Raw genomic sequence first — 20,749 nt, 5'->3', positions numbered from 1 at the left:
CCTCTTTATTCTAAAGCCATTCTAGAAGGCAGAGCGCAGTGTCTCACTGAAGTTTTACGTTTCTGCATCCCCGCTGACTGATATTATCAGGCATCTGTTTGTATTCTTTTGGGCCATCATATCTCTTCTTCACTGAAGTGTCTGTAAATCCATTTCATTTTAGTTGGTTTATTTGTTGTGTATTGTGCTAGTATATTCCTCTGTGACTTGTCTTTTCATTTTCTGACTATAATTCTTGGAGAGCAATGGTTTTAATTTTAGCAAAATGAGATATAACAGGATATTTTTTTCTGATGTGGATTATGCTTTATGTCCTATCAAGGAAATATTTATTTAAGCAAAACCACGGATGCGGTCTTTTATTTATAAATTTTTTATGTGCATGTGTGTCTCGCCTGAATGTAATGCACCACGTGTGTGCAGTGCCTGAGGAGGCCAGAGGAGAGCAGCAGAGCCTCTGGAACTCCAGTTAGGGATGGTTGTGACTGGCCATGTGGCAGAAACCAAACCCAAGAGGAGCAAGTGATCCTATGTGCTGAGCCATCTCTCCAGCCTCCTTCTCTATTTAAAAACTGTTTTCTTGAGCACTGTTGTAAATGGTGTTCTGCACATTTTGACAAACTGTGTTTTCATTTTCACTTAATTAAAATATTTCTAATTATTCTCCTAATTTCTACTTATAACCATCAGTTATTTTAGAAGCCTGTTGTTTGATTTCCAAATATTTGGAGAGTTTCCAGATATTTTTCTGTTATTGATTTATAGCTTAAGCTATCATGACAGACCATATTTTGAATGATTTCAATTATTTTTTAATTTATCAAGCTTTGATTTATGGCTCAGAGCATGGTCTCCGGGAAGTTACACATTCACTTGGAAAGAATGTGGATTTTGCTGTTGCTGGGTGGAACATGTCATAAATAAATTGGTCAGTGTTCTTCAAACTCCCCGTAACCATTCACCCTTTGTGTGCTTGTGCTGTGCTGAGAGAAGAGGGGGCTCTCTGCTCCTTCCTTTAGCTCTGCACATCTTCATTGCCTGCTCCCTGGGCACCTGTTCTCCAGGGCACAGTCCCCGGGAACTGGTGTTACCTCTTTCTTAGCCTGCTCGTTTATGTTTTTCCCGTCTCTCTCCAAAGTCTACTTCCTCTGACATAGAACTTTTTTTTTCTTTTGACTATTTGTTTACATAAATTTATCTTTCAAGATAGGATCTCCCCACAACCCAAAATGACCTAAAATTTCCAATCTTCCTGCTGGAGTTTGAGGTCACTTTGGGTTAGAGAAGTCATTCATTCTCTCTGTCTGGTGTGTGTGTGTGTGTGTGTGTGTGTGTGTGTGTGTGTGTGTGTGTGTGTGTGTGTATCTGTCTATCTCTGTCTCTCTCCTGTTGCTCTCCCACGGTGGTGAGTGTTGCTAACTCTTACCCTCTGCGATGGATGTAGAAGCAGAGAGTGGATATAGGTCAGTGTGTTTGGAGCCAGTAGGATGCTGCTGGGTTCTTCAGGCTTCAGAGATTGTGTCCTTGGTCTCAGAAGGTGGGGTCCCCAGTGTTTCTGCTCCATCCACCTCCAGTGTGCCTGGGACAGCATTCCTGCCTCCCCTACAGGACAAAGGTCTTAAAAATTTGATCTTGCCTCCAGAGCAGAGAGTCTTGGTTCCGGCCTCCTCTGCAGCAGTCTTGGGGCCAGGGAGCACACTGTTTGAGCGACTATGCTAGGGGACCAGTGAGGTGTGGTGCCGACCTGTGCTGCAGCAGACAGCAGCTGGCCCACGTGTGTGCTGCCACCAAGGGCTGCTCCCTGCCTCCCAGCCTTCCTCCTCACACCCGGGAAAGGCCCTCACAGGGAGAGCACAGCAGAACAACTGGCCCCGTCTTTCTCAGGCAGAGCCTCTGACCTCAGCTCTGACAGCGTTAGTAAATTATGGTTTCGTATGTTATCTGGCTCTTCCTGTTAGAACGTACGTAACTGATAATTCTCCTGTGGTTTTCTACAGGCTAAGAACCATTTTTAACATATGCAAATAATCAAAGGGGTTTTCACACACCACGTGCCCCTTGTGGGTTTTCGTTTCTCGGCAGCCTGAATCATAGTTGCTGCCTTTGGTGTGGTCGGCTGTCACCACCTCCGTGCGTGCGCTGCTGCGGTACCATGTAGGTGTGTCCTTCGTCCTTGGTAACCACCCTAACTTTTCTCCTTCCTATCCTGCCTTCATCCCAACTACCATGTTTGGCTTGAGCTTCAGAACAAAACCAGTTCTTTCTAAAACTAAAAATGCCAGAAATTCCAGCATCTCGCATTTAACCCAGAGAAAATGACATTTATTTTCCCACTGGGACCTGAACACAAATGTTCATAGCAGCTTTATTTGTAATAGCCCCCAATAAATAAAACACTTAGATAGTGAAACACCCTGGTTCACCCGCATCCCAGGTTGCTACTTGACACCAAAGAATGGACTAGAGCTACATCTAGCAACTTGGCTTGGGTGGGTAGACCTTCTGAGAGGATGTTGAGTGAAATTGCCAATCCCAACAGGATTCAGTCAGCAAGAGTCTGTTTATACACCACTAGGGTGGAACGGCAGGCTCACAGACACAGGTGAGTGAGTTGCTCCCAGCCTGTAGGAATGGGGGAGACTGCGGTGACCCTAAAGGGGCAGCCTGAGGGAGCTGACAACTGCGTGTTGGCTGCTCCTGGCTGCACGTGTGACCTGACTGTGTAGGTCACATGAGCACTGTCATTTCCAACAAATGACCTGATTCTCAGACACCGTGGTCCCACTACTCAGTTCCATTCTAAAGCTAACGCCCTGGAGTTAGCTTCCAGCCTCCTGGTCTTAAAGGGCTGTGCCACCAGACCACCTGTTTCAAAGGCCAGTCACAGTCACAAGTACCAGCTCCTGCATTTCTGCCTGGCCAAACCCCGTCATGCTGCTCCGACATGGCGGCCGGCTAGAACCATTCATGGAAAGCAAAACCTGTTCTTTACCATTCCCCACTTTGTGTAACGGATATGACTTAGGACACCCAAACGGGGGACACGAGCAGGGAAGGCTTCCTTGCCTGTTGTCTCAGTTGTCACCTGAGGGGTTCTCTTGCTGTGATAGACACTGTGACCCAAAGCACTGGGGAGGAAAGGGGCTTGTTTCACTTCCACTTCCACACCACTGCCATCAAGGAAGTCATGGCAGGAGCTCCAACAGGGTGGGGACCTGGAGGCAGGAGCTGATGCAGAGGCCATGGAGGGGTGCTGCTTACTGACTTGCTCCTCCTGGCTTGCTCAGTCCATTTTCTCATCACATCTGTACCTCATTTGTTATTGGATTATTTTTTTTTATGTCAAGTTTCTTGAGTTCTTTGTATATTTTGGAGATCAGCCCTCTGTCTGATGTGAGGTTGGTGAAGATCTTTTCCCATTCTGTAGGCTGTCATTTTGTCTTGCTGACCGTGTCCTTTGCTTTACAGAAGCTCTTCAGTCTCCGGAGGTTTCATTTATTAATTGTTGCTCTCAGTGTCTGTGCTACTGGGGTTATATTTAGGAAGTGGTTTCTTGTGACAATGCTTTCAAGTAAACTTCCTTCTTCCTCTTCTCTGAGGTTCATTGTGGTTAGTTTTATGTTAAGGTCTTTGATCCATTTGGACTTGAGTTTTGTGCATGACGATAGATACGGGTCTGTTTGCATTCTTCTACATGTTGATATCCAGTTATGCCAGCACCACTTGTTGAATATGCTTTCTTTTCTCCGTTTTATATTTTTAGCTTCTTTGCATGACCGGGTGTTGACAGGCCCAATTTTGCCCAGGTTTTGTGCAGGTGTTGTGTGTTCAAGCATGCAAGAAGCCACGCCATACCTAGAAATGATCATTTCACACCTCCCTTTACCCTTCCTCTAGCACTTACATTATTCCCACCCCTTCTTCCACGACGGTCCCTGAGTTTTGAGGGGGTGATACTAATGTTCCGTGACCAGTCATGAGTCCCTGCAGTCCTTCCTGACCACTACAGCAAGCATGCTTTCTGACCAAGTCGACAGCAACACAAGTCTGTGGGCATAAGCAGTTACTTAGAGGGCACTGGACAGGCTAACAGGCACATGTCCTATTAGCAAAACAGCTTCCCCAGACACTGACATTTCTAATGCAGTTTATGAATGAATGAACGTGTGTGCACTGGATATGTTTAAGAACATCAACTGCTTTTTATGGGGTGCTTAAGAGTGTGCCAGGCCCCAGGCTGTCTTTCATCTGTGATGCAGTCTTCTTCTTTTTTATTGTTACCTTTTATAGATTTATTTTCATTCATGCTTATGTGTGGGAGACTGTGTGAGAATGTGGGCACCAGGTACATGCAGAACCCACAGAGGCCAGAACCCCGGTAATACGAGGCAATTCACAATTGTGGGTACTGGGAACCAAACCCAGATCCTGCCCAAGGGCAGTAAGCACTTTTTAACTTCTGAGTCACTTTCATTCCGGCCTTTTATTTAGAAAGGGTTTCACTATATAACGATGACTGGCCTGGAACTTGCTATGTAGACCAGGGTGGCCTCAAGCTCACAGAGATCGACCTGACTCTGCCTCCCAAGAGTGTTGGAATTAAAGGCGTGTATCACCATAACCTGCCTCGTTTTTATTTCTTATGGCTTTGCATGGGGAGGCACCATCAGGACCACATATTTACCATCAGGTTAAGGAGGTCCCCTCCGTGGGCATGCAAAGAGCCCTTGACGGTCTCAGGGACCCACATAAATGCTTAAAACCTAAGATAAATGCTTGCTTGTAAAGAGGAAAAACTAAGGAATAACACAAATTCATCAATATTTAATCAAATGTTTATAAGATGTCTCCATTATTAATGGAGGTCATTAATTTCACGTCAGCTTCTTCCATTATTAAATGTAGCAGTCATGTGAGTTGCATTATATTTGAAAATGATTTGTAGGGTTAGAAGATATTTAACTCTGTGAACACATCAGGAATGAAAGCAGTATTTGAGGAGGCTGAGACCTGCTCTTAGCTGGATCATTCCCAAGGAAAAAACATACAAAACTCACGCTGCATTATCTCAAAATGTGTTACACTTGATGTAGAAATCCTCATTTTTAATGTTCATAAAACATGGGGAAATGGTCTTTGATATAATTAGCCCACCTCACAGATTTAATCCAAAAACCTGACTAACTAAAGTCAGTTTCTCCTGACTAACTCCTCGCTTCTCCTTCTGCCCTCAGCCCCAGCAAACCCACCCAGGTCCAGGTATAGCAGGGATGTTTGTTCGTTATGAAGATGGGGAGTGGCCAGGCCAGGTGAACTCTCCTGGGTACTCACATTTTCCCTCACTATCCTCAGAACCTTCCCACCCTGCAAGCCTTGTCTGGAAGAAAATCCTTTTGTTCTCCAAGCACCACCAGATGGCGCCACACACTGCAGACTGCTTACTTCACGGTTCCTCTGTCATCAGATCAGGAGGCAGAAGGCAGGGAGACCTCTAGGAGTCCCTCCCTAGCTTTTCCTCTTCTAGGTGACTCTGGCCCCTCTAGGGTGACTAGCAGGCTTTGTTTGCATCTTGGTGGCAAGCCTCGTGGTTTGGATACTACAGGGTCTAAAGTCAGCTTAGATGCTGCAAGGCCAGTTTTCTTATTCTCAGCACCAAGGTCAAAGTTAGGATCCAGTCTAGGTGCTGACAGAGACCTGTGACCCTGGAGGAGTGGTTCTCAACCTGTGGATCACATACCCTTTGGGGGGCTAACGACCCTTTCAGAGGATCACATAACAGATATCCTGTTTATCAGATATTTACACCATGATTATTAATAGGAGCAAAATTACAGTTATGGAGAAAAGAATGTTATGGTTGGGGTGGCAACATGAAGAACTCTACTGAGCACCGCAGGACTGGGCACCACCTTCTCTTCACTGTCTGTTCCCGTCATCTTCCTCCTCCATTGTTCTTCTGTGCTACCTCAGTATTTCTGTCTCCCTTGCTTCTTTCCTCAACAAACCAAATCAATCTCTTGCATGTGTGTACACATGGGGGGGGGCACATTTGTGAGGGTGCACGTGCCTGTGAAGTGGCCACCGGCTCTCTTCCTAAATCTGTCTCCACTGTGTTTACTGAGGCAGGTATTTCACTGAGCTGAGTTCGTCAGTCCCGGCTTGTCTAGGGATCCTGTTTCTGGAGTAACAGATCTTCTCCACCCCCACACACCCAGTTTCTTCATGAGCCCTGGAGACTCAAATTCCAGTCCTCGTGATTGTCTGGCAGAAACCATCCACTAGGCCATCTGTCTGGTCACAACACTGCATCTTCTTCAGTCAGCTGACTTTCAAAGCCAGCGGCTGGTATCCATTAAATGACAGGCACGGCCTGTCTGGAATGCAATGAAGAATTAGGAATAAAGGAGGCAGTCAGGTGTGGTGGCATATGCCCATATATCCAGCATTTGAGATGTTGAGACAGAAGATCCATGAGGCCAGCTTGGGCTACATAGGGAGACCCTGTCTCAAACAAAGCTAGGGGGTGATGTGGGATGTTCTTCTGAATATGTGTTGCTTTTATTGGTTGATGAATAAAGGTATTTCGGCCAGTGGCTTAGCAGAGTAAAGCCAGAAGGGAAATCCAAACAGAGATGCAGGGTAAGAGTAGCCAGAGTCAAGGAGATGCCATGTAAGCTGACAAAGGAGACAGATGCCAGAACCTGACCAGTAGGCCACAGCCTCGTGGTGATACACAGATTAATAGAAATGGGTTAAGATGCAAGAGTTACTTAATAAGAAGTGTGAGCTAATAGGCCAAACATTGTTGTAATTAATATGGTTTCTGTGTGATTATTCGGGTCTAGGTGGTTGGGAACGAACTAGCAGCCTCCTACTCCAGGGCGGGGGTAACACTTGGGCATGGTGGGGAACACCTGTAGTACTCTGCAGTAGGAATAAACCTATAAACTTGAGGCAGCTTAGGCTACAGGGCAAGGCCTACAACAATAACAATCACCACCATCATGTAACAACCCTCTGGGAGCATGACAAGGCCGTGTGGAGGAAGATGAGGGAGACACTTCAATGGGGTGGAGTACATTAGAGACAATCTTCACAGCATTTCCCCTCAATCTTTAACAAATTTACTATTATATGACTTTAAGTGTAGAGGCTTTTTGCTTTGCTTGCAAGTGTGTCTGTGCCGTATGCATGCTTGGTGCCTGATGCCATAAGAGAGTGTCAGATCCACAAGCCTGGAGTTAGAGTTGTGAGCGGCCATGTAGGTGCTGAGTACTGGGTCCTCTGGAAGAGTAGCCATGGCTCGTAAGCTCTGGGCCTTCTCTCCAGCCCCCACTTTTTTTTGTTTGTTTTGTTTTGAACCATGTGGATATATCAGCTATCATGATGGTTTGAATGAAAAAACCACCATAGGCTCATATATTTGACTACTTAGCCCCCATTGGGTGGAACTGTTTGGGAAGGGTTAGAAGGTGTGGCCTTGGTGGAGAAGGTGTGCCACTGTGGGCAGGCCATCATGCCTCACGTCTCTCTCTGCCTCCTACTTGCTGATAAGATCCTCAACTGCTGGGAAGCATATTGAGTTATAAGCCAGGTGGGGCTATGAGCCCAGTCTTGTCACAACACACACACACACACACACACACAGAGAGGGGGGGATTTTAAAATGACACCCAAATACCACATTAGGCACACAATAATAGCTACTCTTTCTAGCTCAGCACGGGGATACAGTAGGCACATAATAATAGCTACTCTTTCTAGCTCAGCACGGGGATACAGTAGGCACATAATAGCTACTCTTTCTGGCTCCTCAAAAATCCCTCACAGAGCCCTCATATGTCAGTTCCACCTCCTCAGATTGGAGGTGTCAGCCTGTCTCTTCCTTTTGTGCTCTAACAGGGGTGTCCTCTTGTCCTGTCTCTCCCTCATTTAGTGGTCTACTCAGTGGCAGTCTCAGGGAAGGTTCTGTCAGAACCTTTAGGTGTTTCTGTATCCCCTCCCCTGTGGACTGCCCAGTTTGCCCTGTCTTCTGACCCAGGGGCATTTGAGCCTGTGGGCTACATCTCTGGGGTACCGGCCACACACTCAGGATACACAAAGACAGCCACAGAAATTTCCATTTCCTGGAACAGGAATGTTAATCAGAAGTTCATTTAAAAAAAATCAAAAGGGGTTTCAGTTTCAGTTCTCCTTAAGCCATGATCATCTTTCCTGGAACTGACTGCTCCTTCCTGGGAGGCAGTGCTGGCTGCCAAGGTTCTGTGGATGAGGGAGCATGGAAGGAGGCCTGGGTTCCCATGTGAGCAGCCCTTCAGGGCACTGGCAGGTGAATGCTCACAGGTAGCTAATGGCCCAGTGAGTATAGTGGAATAGAAAAGAAGGATTCCCCGTTCACTGCTGCTCTAGTCATAACAGCCACGAATCGGAAACAACCTAGATGTCCCTCGGCAGAGGAATCGATAAAGAAAGCGTGGTACATTTATACAATGGAGTATTACTCAGTTTTTTTCAAATGACATCAAGATATTTGCAGGCAAACAGATGGAACTAGAAAAAATAAATAATTCTGAGTAAAGTAACCCAAACCCAGAAAGATAAATATGGTATGTACTCACTTATATCTGGACATTAGTTTAAATAAATAATAACCAAGCTACAATCCAGAGAGAAAAGGCATACCGGGACTTGGGGTGGGAATATATGGATCTCCCTGGTGGGGGGAGGGACTGAAGCAGTAGGTGGGGGGAGGAGAAAACAGGAGGACCAGGTGAGAAGGGAGGGGGATGGGGTTGAGAGAGGGAAGGAGGGAAAAGACAGCTAGAACTGAAGGGCATTTGAGGGGTGGTGTGGAAACTGCGGGGGACTTCCTATAATATATGAAGGAGACCCTAAGGTAGTCCAAATAACGAGGGATATAGAACTCCCATTGGCCATCTTGTGTCACCAAACAAAGCTTGCAGTGCCAGGACTGGGTTTCATCCAACTGAGTTGTTGACAAAGAGGGTCCCATGGAAATCCCCAAGTAATCCAGGCTATTGCCAAGACAATAGGTTGCTCTCCATAAACTGGCAGCAAGGCCCCACAAAGGCAACACAACTCACTGAACAAGGAAGGGTTGAGCTAGTGCCTACAACTCCCTAAGTTCTGAGGTCTATGACCTAGAAAGGTACCAACCCAACTACAAAACCTTGATCTACAAACGTCGCATATGTAGGGCAACGGTGACACAAACTGTGTGGGTCTAACAGCTGATGTCTCATGTGACCTAAGGCCTACTCCATGAGATGGAACACTGCTTGGGTAGCCAGGAACCAGAGTCCAGATAACTTAGAGACCTATGGTAAAACCAAATACTACTGGTCTAAAAAAAAAAAAAGTAACAATAAAATAACTCCTAATGGCACTCTGCTGTACTCACATGTCAGTGTCTTGCTCAGCCATCATCAGAGAGGCTTCCTCCTGCAGCAGATGGGAATACAGAGACCCGCAGCTGGACAGTGTGCAGAGACAGACCTTGGAACACACAGCTCTAAGTGAGATGTCTCCACCAAATCATCCCCCTCAGAGCTAAGGGGACCCTACAGAAAGGGCAGGAGTCGGGGAGACAGAGGACGCCAGGAGAACAAGGCCCTCGAAAACAGCTGAGCAAAGCTCCCAGGCACTCAGGCTGAAGCAGGAGGCACACGGGGCCCCAGTTTATACTACAGCTTTCAGTCTAAGACTTGCACAGGACTCCTGAGTGTGGGAACAAGTGGGTCTCTGATTCTTTTGCCTTCTCTTGGAGTTCTTTTTTTTTTTTTGTTCTGTTGGCTTGCCTTATCCAACTTAGATATGATGATCTTGTTTTACCTTAACATATTTTGTTAAAAGAAAAATTCTAATCGTTTAAAAAACATAAAGTGACATTAGCTACTTTCTTGGGGATAAAAAAAGAAAATGGTTTCTCAATAGCTGAGGGAGCTCGGCAGGAGGGAAGACTCTAAGGGGCACTGGGTAGCTAGCAGGGCCTAGAGAGGGGCTTTGGAACACAGCCTCAGTGAGAAAGCCTCAAGATGGTCCCTACTGTCTGTGGGACCCACACTAGCTCTGAGGGAGTGCCCAGGCCAGGCGGAGAACCTATAGCAACACAAGACAGCATCTGGCACCAGAAAAGACAGAGGGACGCACTGTAGGGCCTGGTACCAGTCCAAGGGCCCAGGAGGAAGGGCTGGCACTGGCAGCAGACAATCTGAGGGCTGTGGGCTTGAGGTGTGATTTGGTTTTCTCTACAGTCCCCTCCAGAAGGTTACATTCGCTTCTTAGTCGTGAGCTGAGGCTCTACCAGTGGAGCAGAAGCCAGGAGAGCCAACAGCCAGGCCACAAGCTGTATCTCCCTCATCAGCCAGGGAAGCAACCCCGTCTGCCCACAGTGGCTCCGGCTCCGTACCTGAACATGTTAAGAGCCCCTCACCTTAACTCCAGTAAGTTAGTTTTGGTACTCATGCCCTACTTCCCTGGTAAATCTGTTCCCTTGCTATAAAAAGAGACAGAGAGCAACCCACAGTCACCTCCTCCTGACGTTCAGGGCTCTTCCCAGAAGGAAGAGCTTCAAATGCTCCGGGAGCCTGTGTCAGTCTCTAGCCTTGGCTCTTGGCGGGGCATAGGGCCTTATAGACCTTACTTGCCCCACCGCGCCCCACAGCCTGCTGCGCTTCTCCAATGCACGCTGTAAATGCCACATTTATTTGTCAGAGGCTCTCAAGCCTCTAGTAAGCACAGAATAGCAGGGCTCTCCCACATGCTGCCCCGAGCCAGCTCCTCAAGCATGCACGATGGAGCTGGTGGACAAGACCAGGTGTCCTCGGGAGCAGGCCCCCTGAAGAAACAACTCTCCTCTGTCCATGCCCTCCCCTCCTAGCCTGTTCTGGCTTGTCAATAGAAAAGAGGGGCAGCCTGGCTCCACTGCAGCAACCCCTTCTTGGGGGGGCTGCCCTCCCCACTTTTCCCTACTCTCTGATCTCCCTGGATGTCAGAGGCATGATCCATGTGCTCTGGTCCTCCCCATGGCTGACATACAGACTGCTCCTGTGCCTCTTGTCTGTCCAGTCAAGTTATCAGCGGGCAGGGCAGGCCGGGCTCTGTCTTCACTCCGTAGCAAGCTCAGGACTAGGCACTTGGCTGGGAATCGAGGGAGCACAGGCCTGTCCAGAGAACCACACAGGTTCAAGTACAGGACAGCTGACTCAGCACTGACCAGCAACAGTTGTCTCCCAGCCTTCTGGGCTCCTGGCTGGGCCGGAAACACCTTCAGGCTTCAGTTTTCTGCAGCCCAGACCAATGCCTCCTATCCCAAGAGGCTTCTCTGGCTTGGCACCAGGTTCACGGTTGGGTCATGGGTGGACAACCAACACTGCTACTTCAAGGCCCTAAGGACAGCCTCCAGCTTCATGACCACAGCTAGGTCACCCTTCACCTTCAGCCGCCCACTCATGTAGGCCCCCAGGGGCCGCAGTTCCCTGCAGAGCAAGGCCTGCAGGTCCGCCTCAGCCATCTCCACCACCACATCAGGGATGCCATCAGGTGCTCCATGTCCCACTCTGCCTTGTCCTGTGGGGAGGTAGCATTGGCATCAGTAAGAGGATACTGTGTGGGGAGGAGAGGTAGCACATCCCACCGGGAACAGCAAGGGCTGGTTAGCTCAAGTTCTAGAGCTGGGGGTGTGGCCTAGACTCAGCCTTACCCTCCAGACATACAGTGGGAGTAGGCCAGGCTCTAATACAGTGGCTTCAGACTTTACTGACTGTAACTGCTTGTTGCTTCTGTTTGGAAATATATGAAGAGAATGATAATCTTGACAAGTAGGGCACTCAGTGTAGAGCCTGGGATGCAGCAGGCCTGCTGTGTGTGAGGCTCCTGGCTACCCGACTGAACTGTTCTGCCAACCACAGGGAAACCAAAGCCCTAGCTGTCTTTATGGGTTCATTCCAATCAGGTGGGAGGAGCGGCGGATGGTCTTTAAAGGACCAAGGGAGAGGGCACAAGCATCTGAGTGGGAAGGGAAGGATGGAGGGGACGGCCACACCTGCAGTGAGGTCCAAGAAGTAGATACTCTGAGTGCCGCTAGGCAAGATGACGTTGAACTGATAGCAGGCCCCAACCTGGCTAACCAGTGCCTCTGACAGGAAGGGCTGCAGGGCAGTGAGAAGCCCCTCAGCCACGGGCTGCTTTGAGCTGGGCTCATCCCCAGCCCCGGCATGAGAGGCAGGCGGCTCCACTTCACTTATCATTTCCAAGGTGTCTCCTGGGTCGGGAGGGAGACAGAACAGGTCAGTGTACTGCGAAGGTCGGCATCACCCTACCCCTTTGTGAAGCTGCTTCTTCCGGCCCCTCATGCTCTGTACAGTTGTATCCTCTCCTAAGCTGCTTCCAGGTTCCCAGCCAACATCCCCAGCCACGTCAAAGCGACTCTGGCCTGCAGCACCGCCTCCTTCCAGCTCCATGCAGGACTACTTCCCAGAGGTACTAGGGCCTCTACACACTCGCACACTTGGGCTCTACACACTCGCACACTTGGGCTCTACACACTCGCACACTTGGGCTCTACACACTCGCACACTTGGGCTCTACACACTCGCACACTTGGGCTCTACACACTCGCACACTTGGGCTCTACACACTCGCACACTTGGGCTCTACACACTCGCACACTTGGGCTCTACACACTCGCACACTTGGGCTCTTCTCCAGGTCCCCACTTCATCACTAAGCAAAAGGGACTAGAAGAGAAACTACTGTTAAGATAGCGGGTGAGCACTCGACTCCTTACCTGGTCCTGGGGGTGGAGCACCTCCTACCACTGAGCTCATGCTTCCCCCCAGCAAGTGGAAGGCCAGCTGCTGGAGGGTGCTGTCCAGGTTGGGCACAGCTGGGCTGTCTTGGGGTGGCTGCAGCACAGCCTCCACTGCCAGCTCTACACGGTCTACCTCCAGGCCCCAAGCTCTGGTCACATCATTGATCTCCAGCTGAGGGCAGTGAGGGAAGAGATGGGAGTCATTTGATAAGGCTTCCCTGAACATCTCTGGACAACTCACTATAGCCACATATGGACATGGATGGAGGTCCCATATCCATACTGGAGAAGCTCCCAGATGGGAATCCAGCAAGAAAAGCCAGCTGCATGGTTAGACAAGAGCTGAGTTGGGGAGGGAGGTGTGAACTCTAAGTAGAAGCAGAGGAGACCTTCTCAGCAAACCCCAAATGGAAGAGTCTAGAAAGTTCCACTTAGATTCTCAAGTATGGAGTGGGCACTGATAAGAACTCAGGGTTCCAGGCAGCCTCTTCCTGCTCTGCTGGATTTGCTCACAGGTAACAAGGAATCCCAGAGAGGAGTTTATAGACAGGAGGAGGCCAACCAAACAGACTCCCTTTTGGAAAAGATACTCTTGGTGCTGTGTAGGCACTGCGCTGAGGGTTGGGAGTGGAGGAGTGGTTTCATACTGCAGGTGAGAGATGAGGGGGGCTTGGCAGGGGTGTGGTGAGGTGAGGGGTTGGGGCAGGGGGTATGGTGAAGGGGGTTAGGAGGGCTGGACAGGGGTGTGGTGAAGAGATTAGGAGGGCTTGGCAGGGGTGTGGTGAGGGGATTAGGAGGGCTGGGCATGGGTGTGGTTAGGGGATTAGGAGGGCTGGGCAGGGGTGTGGTTAGTGGATTAGGGGTCTGGGCAGGGTGTGGTGAGGTGATTAGGGGTCTGGGCAGGGTGTGGTGAGAGAATTAGAGGTCTGGGCAGGGTGCGGTAAGGGGATTAGGGGTCTGGGCAGGGTGTGGTGAGGGGATTAGGGGTCTGGGCAGGGGTGTGGTGAGGGGACGAGAAGGGCTGGGGGGCAGTAGTAAGAGAAACAGAGGGAGACCTGCCTTGCAAACCCTGCCAGGTCCCAGCAGGCCCAGGAGAGGGAAACAGGCTGTGCAATGGATATGGATGGCACCGGGGTGGGGAAGGCAGGCTCCTGGGGTCATGATGGCATTCACGTAGAGAGGACACGTAAGGGACAAAGGGGAGGGATAACAACTATTCTCGTACTGTTAGCTCAAGGTGTCTGTGGATGGTTTTGTAAGTTTCCAAAGGATAAAGGGGAGCAGGGTGCACAAACATAAGACTGGAGCATACTGCTGTGAGCCCTGGAACTCTGCCCGGAGGCTGAAAGAAATGAGAAGGCCCACAAAAGAATCCTGGACTCTGTAGGACAGGAGATCACTCAGGGCTGGGGGCTGTGAGGGGGTCTGGTGGAAAGATCCAAACGAGACTGTAGCTACTAGGTGCAATAGGGGAAGGGCTGAGAAACACCTACTGGTCAGACCAGAGAGAGGTCACTGGTGACAGCCAGAACTATCGCCTAAATTTGAGCAAAGTTCGCACTAAGGATGGAGGGAGAGGAACAGAACCTTCTGGAAGGAAGTGAAGAAGGGATGAGAGCTTGAGGAAGGAACCCCTGGGATCCTTGGGAGAGAGATGGAATCAGGCAGGGCCCAGTATAGGGAAGAGCCTCCAGCAGGGAAGCGGGAAGCACAGTGAAGCAGAGATGCAGAGGGTATGAAGGTTCTGCCTGCAGTCTCTCCTGAGAGTAAAGAGGCAGGGTGGGCAGAGAGCAAGGGGTGGGGGCAGCAGGAGGGTAGTGGAGGGTTAAGAAGCTGTTGGCCAAAATGCAACTGGGGAAGAGGCCAAGAAGTAGCAATTAAGGAAGAGTTGGGAGGGGAGTTCGCAACCCTGCAGAGGGGAAAGGGAAGTGGAAAATGCACACTTGTTTGAACAGGACTGAAGAGACACAAGGCAGCTCCTGAGAGTTCCTTTGAGCTCGACTCTACCAGGAGATGTAGACAGGCTCTGGGCAATGGACCCTAAGAGACTCTCACATCCGACACGAACTTCTTCCAAATTGCCCCTCTCATGTCAAAGCAGTACAACTTTAAGATCAATTTTATCTTCCCAAAGATGAATTATAATAGGATGTGCTTGCATGAAGAAAGTCTGGTAGCAGTGGACTACCTGAGTTATGTAGAATGAACACTGCATTGTGGGTAGGAGCAGATGGTCTAGTTCTGGCCTAGAAGTGCCCTTTACCATGAATGGTTCTCAGAACCAGCTGGAATAATTTCTGGGCCTTAATGCCCCTCCTCTATTAAAACGGCAAATACTGGCCTCTCAGTGAAAACGAGAAGCTGAGATGCTGTTGGGCAGGTACAAGTACTCTGTAAGCCATAAAATGATGTGCCTGGGGCCAGGGCTCGGTGTTAGAATGTTTGTCTAGCATGCCCACAGCCCTGGGTTCCATCCTCAACTGGTATTGCCACAAAACAACCAAACAACCACTGTGCCATGAGGGCCCGCTGTTTGGTAGGAATTTCATTCTGCCCCAGTGGGGGGTCATGGTGATGTTGGGCAAACACTAGGCCACACAGGAGGAGAGGAAGCACAAGTTGGGTATGGAAGGGACAGACCACTGCACATGTAATAGACAGGAAAGAAGTGTACATCATTTTTCATACATGTAGAGTTGGGTTCAGGAGACAAGACTCAGGAGCCCCGAGTCTCTCTTCTGTTCTAAACAAGAGGATAAGCTCTAAATGAAAATGCTTGTGCAGGAGTCCCAAGCACGTGGCTGCACCCAGAGAGCCCTGCTCCCCTCACCCACTAGATCAGAAACTGCAGAGGGCCCAAGGTGCAGGGCTGTGGTCACAGAAGCAGTGGAGGGGAAAGCCTCAGCAGTCAGAGGCAGGGCCAAGGATTTCCACTAGAGCACTTCTTTTCAGGACACGTGTGCTCAAGTGTGTGACCCGGGTCACCTCTGCCCCTCCACGTGGGGCCTCACCCAATTCTTTTCAGGTGGTAATAGTGTTGGGACATATAGTGAGCCAAGACCCAGAGTAACTCTGTCCTTATTCAAAGTGAGCTGGTAGAGAGGGCCAGGCCCCGCTGCCAGACCCAGAGCCGTACCCCGTGAGATGCCACCTACCAGGAGTTGGTCACCGATCTTGAGCCTCTCCATCTGGATCTCCTGCAGCGGCCTCCTGAGTAGGGCCTTGGTCATGGCGTTGTGGGCGGTCATTCGAGTAGCTGTGTTTAGGTCCTTCACAGCCATCACGGAGAGCACTGGGTCCCAGATGCGAAACTGGACATCAGCTCCCACAGATAACACAGCCCCATCCTTAGAGGCCAACTGTTTCAGAAGACCATGATAGAGACAACATTAAAAGGCCCAGGAGCTACTGGGGGGGGGTGTCAAACTCACTGAGACTACCCAGCTTAACCCACTTGCCTGGCATCTAGCTCCTCAAAGACTAAATGGTATCTTCGAGAAAGTGGAGTCAGGTGTGGCTCAAAGCCCAGGTATACCCCAAATTCACCATGCATGACCACATTCACTCTGTGCAGGGCAGCTGAGAAGCCCCTCACCTTGCAAGGAGGAACATTGAATGCTCGGGTCCTCAGATCCACCCTCTGGAAGGAGTCAATGAAGGGCAGGAGAAGAACCATGCCAGGGCCCTGGGGGGTTCGGATCCGGCCCAGTCGAAACACGATCATCCTCTCATAGGTGGGTACGATCTGCTCATGATGACAAAAGAAAGGGTTTGGAAGTGGTTCGCCTAGGCTGGCCAATGTCAATTGCCAGACCCCCCTCTGCCCTCCTCACTTCACCCTGCCAGTCTAATATCCTTGGTGTGTAGGGTATGTGTGAAGGCCAGAAGCAAACCTGGACCACTTCCTATTTTCTTTTTTCTCTGTCATGAGGTGAAGGACTTCCTGTGGTACACGGTAATGCTCTGCTCGAACACACTGGGTCAAGACAGCAAAGGCGGACACTCCCGAAGCTGAGGGCCAAAGTGAGCCCTCCTCTCAACTGTCTCCAATGGCTATGCTATCACAGCGACAAAAAGACCACGACACTTAGCTGTGCTTAGTCGAGAGAGTCGAGGCTCGCAGACATGCTCGGTGATCACACAGTCCCTCGAAGGAAAGGGCCATGGTCTAAACGCTGTTCTCAGTAACGGGCCATGTCTTAATCACCACAAGTACTGACTTGACCCAGAGAAGCTTTACCTCTGTGGCCTGAAGCTAATCATGACTCATTCTGGGAACTGTTTGCTCTTGGAGTCATTGGGGAAAAGACTTGGCTGCTCTAACAAATGCCCCGAGCAAACAGCTTCACCACCTTCAGATCCCTGGAGACCCTCAAGAAATAGTTAAATCTAAATTGAGAACTAAAGGCAAGAGAGCCCTGCATCCATGGTCATAGGGCATTTGTTTCCGCGACACTGTAGAAGTAGGATCTGGGTTCAACTCAGTGCTCCCTTCTAGACCACACAACCTCAGAGGCTTTCTAGAGACATCACTGCCAAGGCCATGCCACGAGAAAGGCCTGCCTGGGCTTCACCAGGAGCTGCCAGGGGTGGAACTTACAGCAGTACCTCCCATCCTTTCCTATAAATACCACCACTTCTGTAAAATGAGGCCTGAGCTCCCGGGGCAAGCTGTGAGCTTTTCTTTCAAATGGACCTGAGCGAAAGGGAGGATGGCTTGGCAAAGTCATGCGTCTAGATTCCAGGCCTCAGAAAACTCATTTTCTCCTCCTTACTGGCTCCCAAGGTGATTCTGGTTAAGTCTGGCCCTCAGTTTATTCATCTGAAGGATGGGAACTGTCCTGGTTTCTCCTGTAGTTGTCATAAACACTATGATCAAAGAAACGTGGGGAGAAGAGTTTATTTGACATACAGGCTACAGACCGTCACTGAGGGAAGCTAAAGCAGGAAACTGGAGGCAGAACTGAAGCTGAGACCTTGGGGAATAACAGAATGACGGTTACTGGCTTTCCCCGCCTCCCCTGCTTGCTCAACTAGCTCAGGCCCAACTATCTAGGGATGGTGTCACATGGGACTGGGCCCTCCTACACTACTCAGCAATCAAAATGCCCCCAAAGACAAGGCCACTGACCCATTTGATGGAGGTAATAATCCCTCCATCGAGGTTTCCTCTTCATAGACATGTCAAGTTGAGAACTTGACATCATCAGCCTTCAGAAATTGAAAAACCCAGCCTTGCTTGTTTCATAGAGGTGTGATAACATTTAGAGGCAAGGGGCCAAATATGGGGAACCCAGTCAACAAAACCCAAAGCTTTCACTGTGTCTCCCAATTCCCCAACAGCATTCAGTCAGCCTTACCTTCAGAGCAAACCAGCCAGAAATGGGGAAGGTGAGTAGCAGCAGCAAGAACCCCAGGAAACTGATGAGGCCATGGCAGAGACAGGAGGGCCAGCTCTCAGGTGCATCTGGGGACAAAAGAGCAGAAGCAACCATAGAGTACCAGCTGGGCCTGACAGGGCCACTTCAAGTACAGTGTCCCCAGAGTCTGGGGTCATGTGTATGTTTTGCCTGCCTTCTGCTTCAGAGGCTTCCCGAAGCTAGTTAGGGACCACACATCATAACTAACTGATCTCAAGTGCAACACCCACATAAGACTTTACTCTCCTAGGTAAGAGCCAGTGAATCTGCAAACACAATCTGTGTGATTTTTGCTGGACAGAGCAGGGATCAGCCACCCCTTGTCTAATGTGTATTGCCCACCCAAACATGGAAGAGAGCACTTATGCTGGTGGAACTAACACTGCGGGTGCTAACGCATGCCTCTTCTACCAGAAGCATGCTTTTGTGAGGTCCTTATGGGGAAAAGACCTCAGCTAAAAAGGATGAAACAGTCATTGTTCATCAACAAGAGTCACAGTGAGAATGAAGTGTCTCACTTCCACTTTAATACCCAGAAAGATTAATGTATATTTCAATTCAAGCTGTTTGGAGGGAAGAGCTGGGCAGATGGGGCTAAGGACAAAGATTCTAACCACTGGAGAACCAAGAACCGAGAATAGGTGGTGAGCAGACAGCCACAGAATCTAGGGCGAGCTTGCTGTCTGCTCTCCTCCCAGCCCTAGACAAGGTGAAAAGAGACTGTTCTATCCTTCAGGAGCCCCTGCCTGCAGCGCTTTCTAAATTCTGAACTCTGGCCTCTTCAGGAATCGACTCTTTGGTCAGCAGCAGTCCTAAGAGCAGGAGGCAGAATACTGGAATTTCATTCATCAATGGCAAATCATTCAATGTGTTATCAATACAGGAGAACCACAGAGGGCCCAAATTCTCAAGGTCAGGCCAAAGAAGCCACAGAAGGCTCTGGAGCAAGAAAGAGGCAACGCTTGCAGGCCTGCCTTTTTGTTCTGTGCATCTTCACCAGTACACAGGAGACATCTGGTCCCTGCGCTGCTACCCTTGGGTGATTCTTTTTCCATTTCTCTGCAGGTGTTTTTAGGCTGCTTGTGGCCTCCTCTGCCTAGAGTTCTGTTTTCTTTCTATGCATGATGGGCTACCCTGAAAATATGAACGTGAAAAGCTGAGATTCGGGAAGATGGGGCTACGCTGGTTCCGAAGCTGCAGCTGGTGGCCCTAGAGGGGACAAAGCAGCAGCATGCCAACGCCTGGTCTGACACCCTCTCCACATCCTATTCCCTTCATGCTCCCTCCTCCTATGGGCAGGGAGGACAGGTCTGGGGGTACCGGCCAGTCCCTCTGCGGTCCGCAGTGCTGCTGGGCAGCCAGCCACTCACCGGCCCCCGGCCCCACGCCTGCCGGCTCTGGGGACAAGCACCCCTTCTGCGAACCCAGAAAGCCGAAACTTGACTGCTGGAAACGATCAAAATCCCCTAAGGGCAGCGCCCGGTAGCCGGACCTGCCGAACATGACTTCTGACCGGGTACACGCCCAGTGCCTCCACCGGGCGCTGGCCCTGCCCAGCCGCGTCAGCCCCGCCCCGCCTCGCCTCGCCTCGCCTCCACCGCTTCCGGCTTCACTTGTGTCGCCAAGGACAGTGGTTGCGCAGCATCAGGAAGCTGACCGGGTCCACACCCGCCGTACCACAGCGCCCCCTGTGCTGGGAGGACTGAACTGCGGTCGCTGTTTGGGGACAAGGCCTTGGTGCTAAACTAGAGCTTCTTGAAGGGTCCCAGCCACCTCTTTTCTGATCTTTTACCTGGCCTTAAGAAAGGAGGAGAGGAAGTTTGGCTTAAAAAAGCTTTACAGGAGCCTTTTCTCCAGAATCAAGGAAATGTCATCTGCCTCACAATCCTCCTTCGAACTCAACACACTGACAAATGTGTTTTTACTCCGATTTGGGCTTTTTCCTGGGCATAATTGGCAAATTGATCTTGTTTTGTTTCCCCACAGCCCAAAAGACAGAGCCTGTCATACTGAGCGCTGTACTTATTTGTTTAGTGATGGCAGATCTGAGTCACTGTGGACAAGGTGAAGCCAGAAGGCCTGAACTTTGGTATGAAATAGAAATTCCACGTTCAGACACCTCAGGAAGCATGGCAGTGTGTGGTGCTAGTGGTGATGGTGGTTCTGCTGTTGCTGCTGCTGGTGGTGGTGGTGGTGCTGGTGGTATGGTGGTGGTAGTGGTGGTGGTGGTGGTGGTAGTGGTGGAGGTGATGGTGGTGGTGTAGCGCTGGTGCTGGTGGTGGAGATGATGGTGGTGAAGAGGATGGTGGTGGAGGATGTGATGTGATGGTGGTGGAGGTGGTGGTGGTGCTGGTGGTGGTGGTTGTGGTGGTGGTGGAGATGATGGTGGTGGTGGTGGAGGTGATGGTGGTGGTGGAGGTGGATGTAGCACAGAGGTAAAGATGGCAGAGTTATCACAGCATCGCATTAGACACCTTGATTCAGGTATTTGAATGAA

The 20,749-nt window shown here is 50.0% G+C and overlaps 1 protein-coding gene across 1 annotated transcript; it reads right to left on the bottom strand.

Annotated features, from left to right (window-relative positions):
* Positions 1-7,741: 7,741 nt before the first annotated feature.
* Positions 7,742-19,821, bottom strand: Stoml1 (stomatin like 1). The gene is made up of 7 exons (XM_050152098.1): positions 19,623-19,821; positions 18,193-18,299; positions 16,428-16,577; positions 15,988-16,191; positions 12,809-13,004; positions 12,065-12,283; positions 7,742-11,589 (listed from the first exon to the last, which is right to left on the bottom strand). The coding sequence occupies exons 1-7, from the start codon at positions 19,753-19,755 to the stop codon at positions 11,396-11,398; spliced, it is 1,203 nt and encodes a 400-aa protein (XP_050008055.1). The 5' UTR covers positions 19,756-19,821; the 3' UTR covers positions 7,742-11,395.
* Positions 19,822-20,749: the final 928 nt, after the last annotated feature.

This window comes from Alexandromys fortis, unplaced genomic scaffold (assembly GCF_014885135.2).
Source record: "Alexandromys fortis isolate MF-2015 unplaced genomic scaffold, M_Fortis_MF-2015_v1.1 scaffold_70, whole genome shotgun sequence".
Classification (NCBI taxonomy): Eukaryota; Metazoa; Chordata; class Mammalia; order Rodentia; family Cricetidae; genus Alexandromys; species Alexandromys fortis.
The sequence above is the reverse complement of the archived record's forward strand: the minus strand, read 5'-3'. Positions and strand labels throughout refer to the sequence as shown.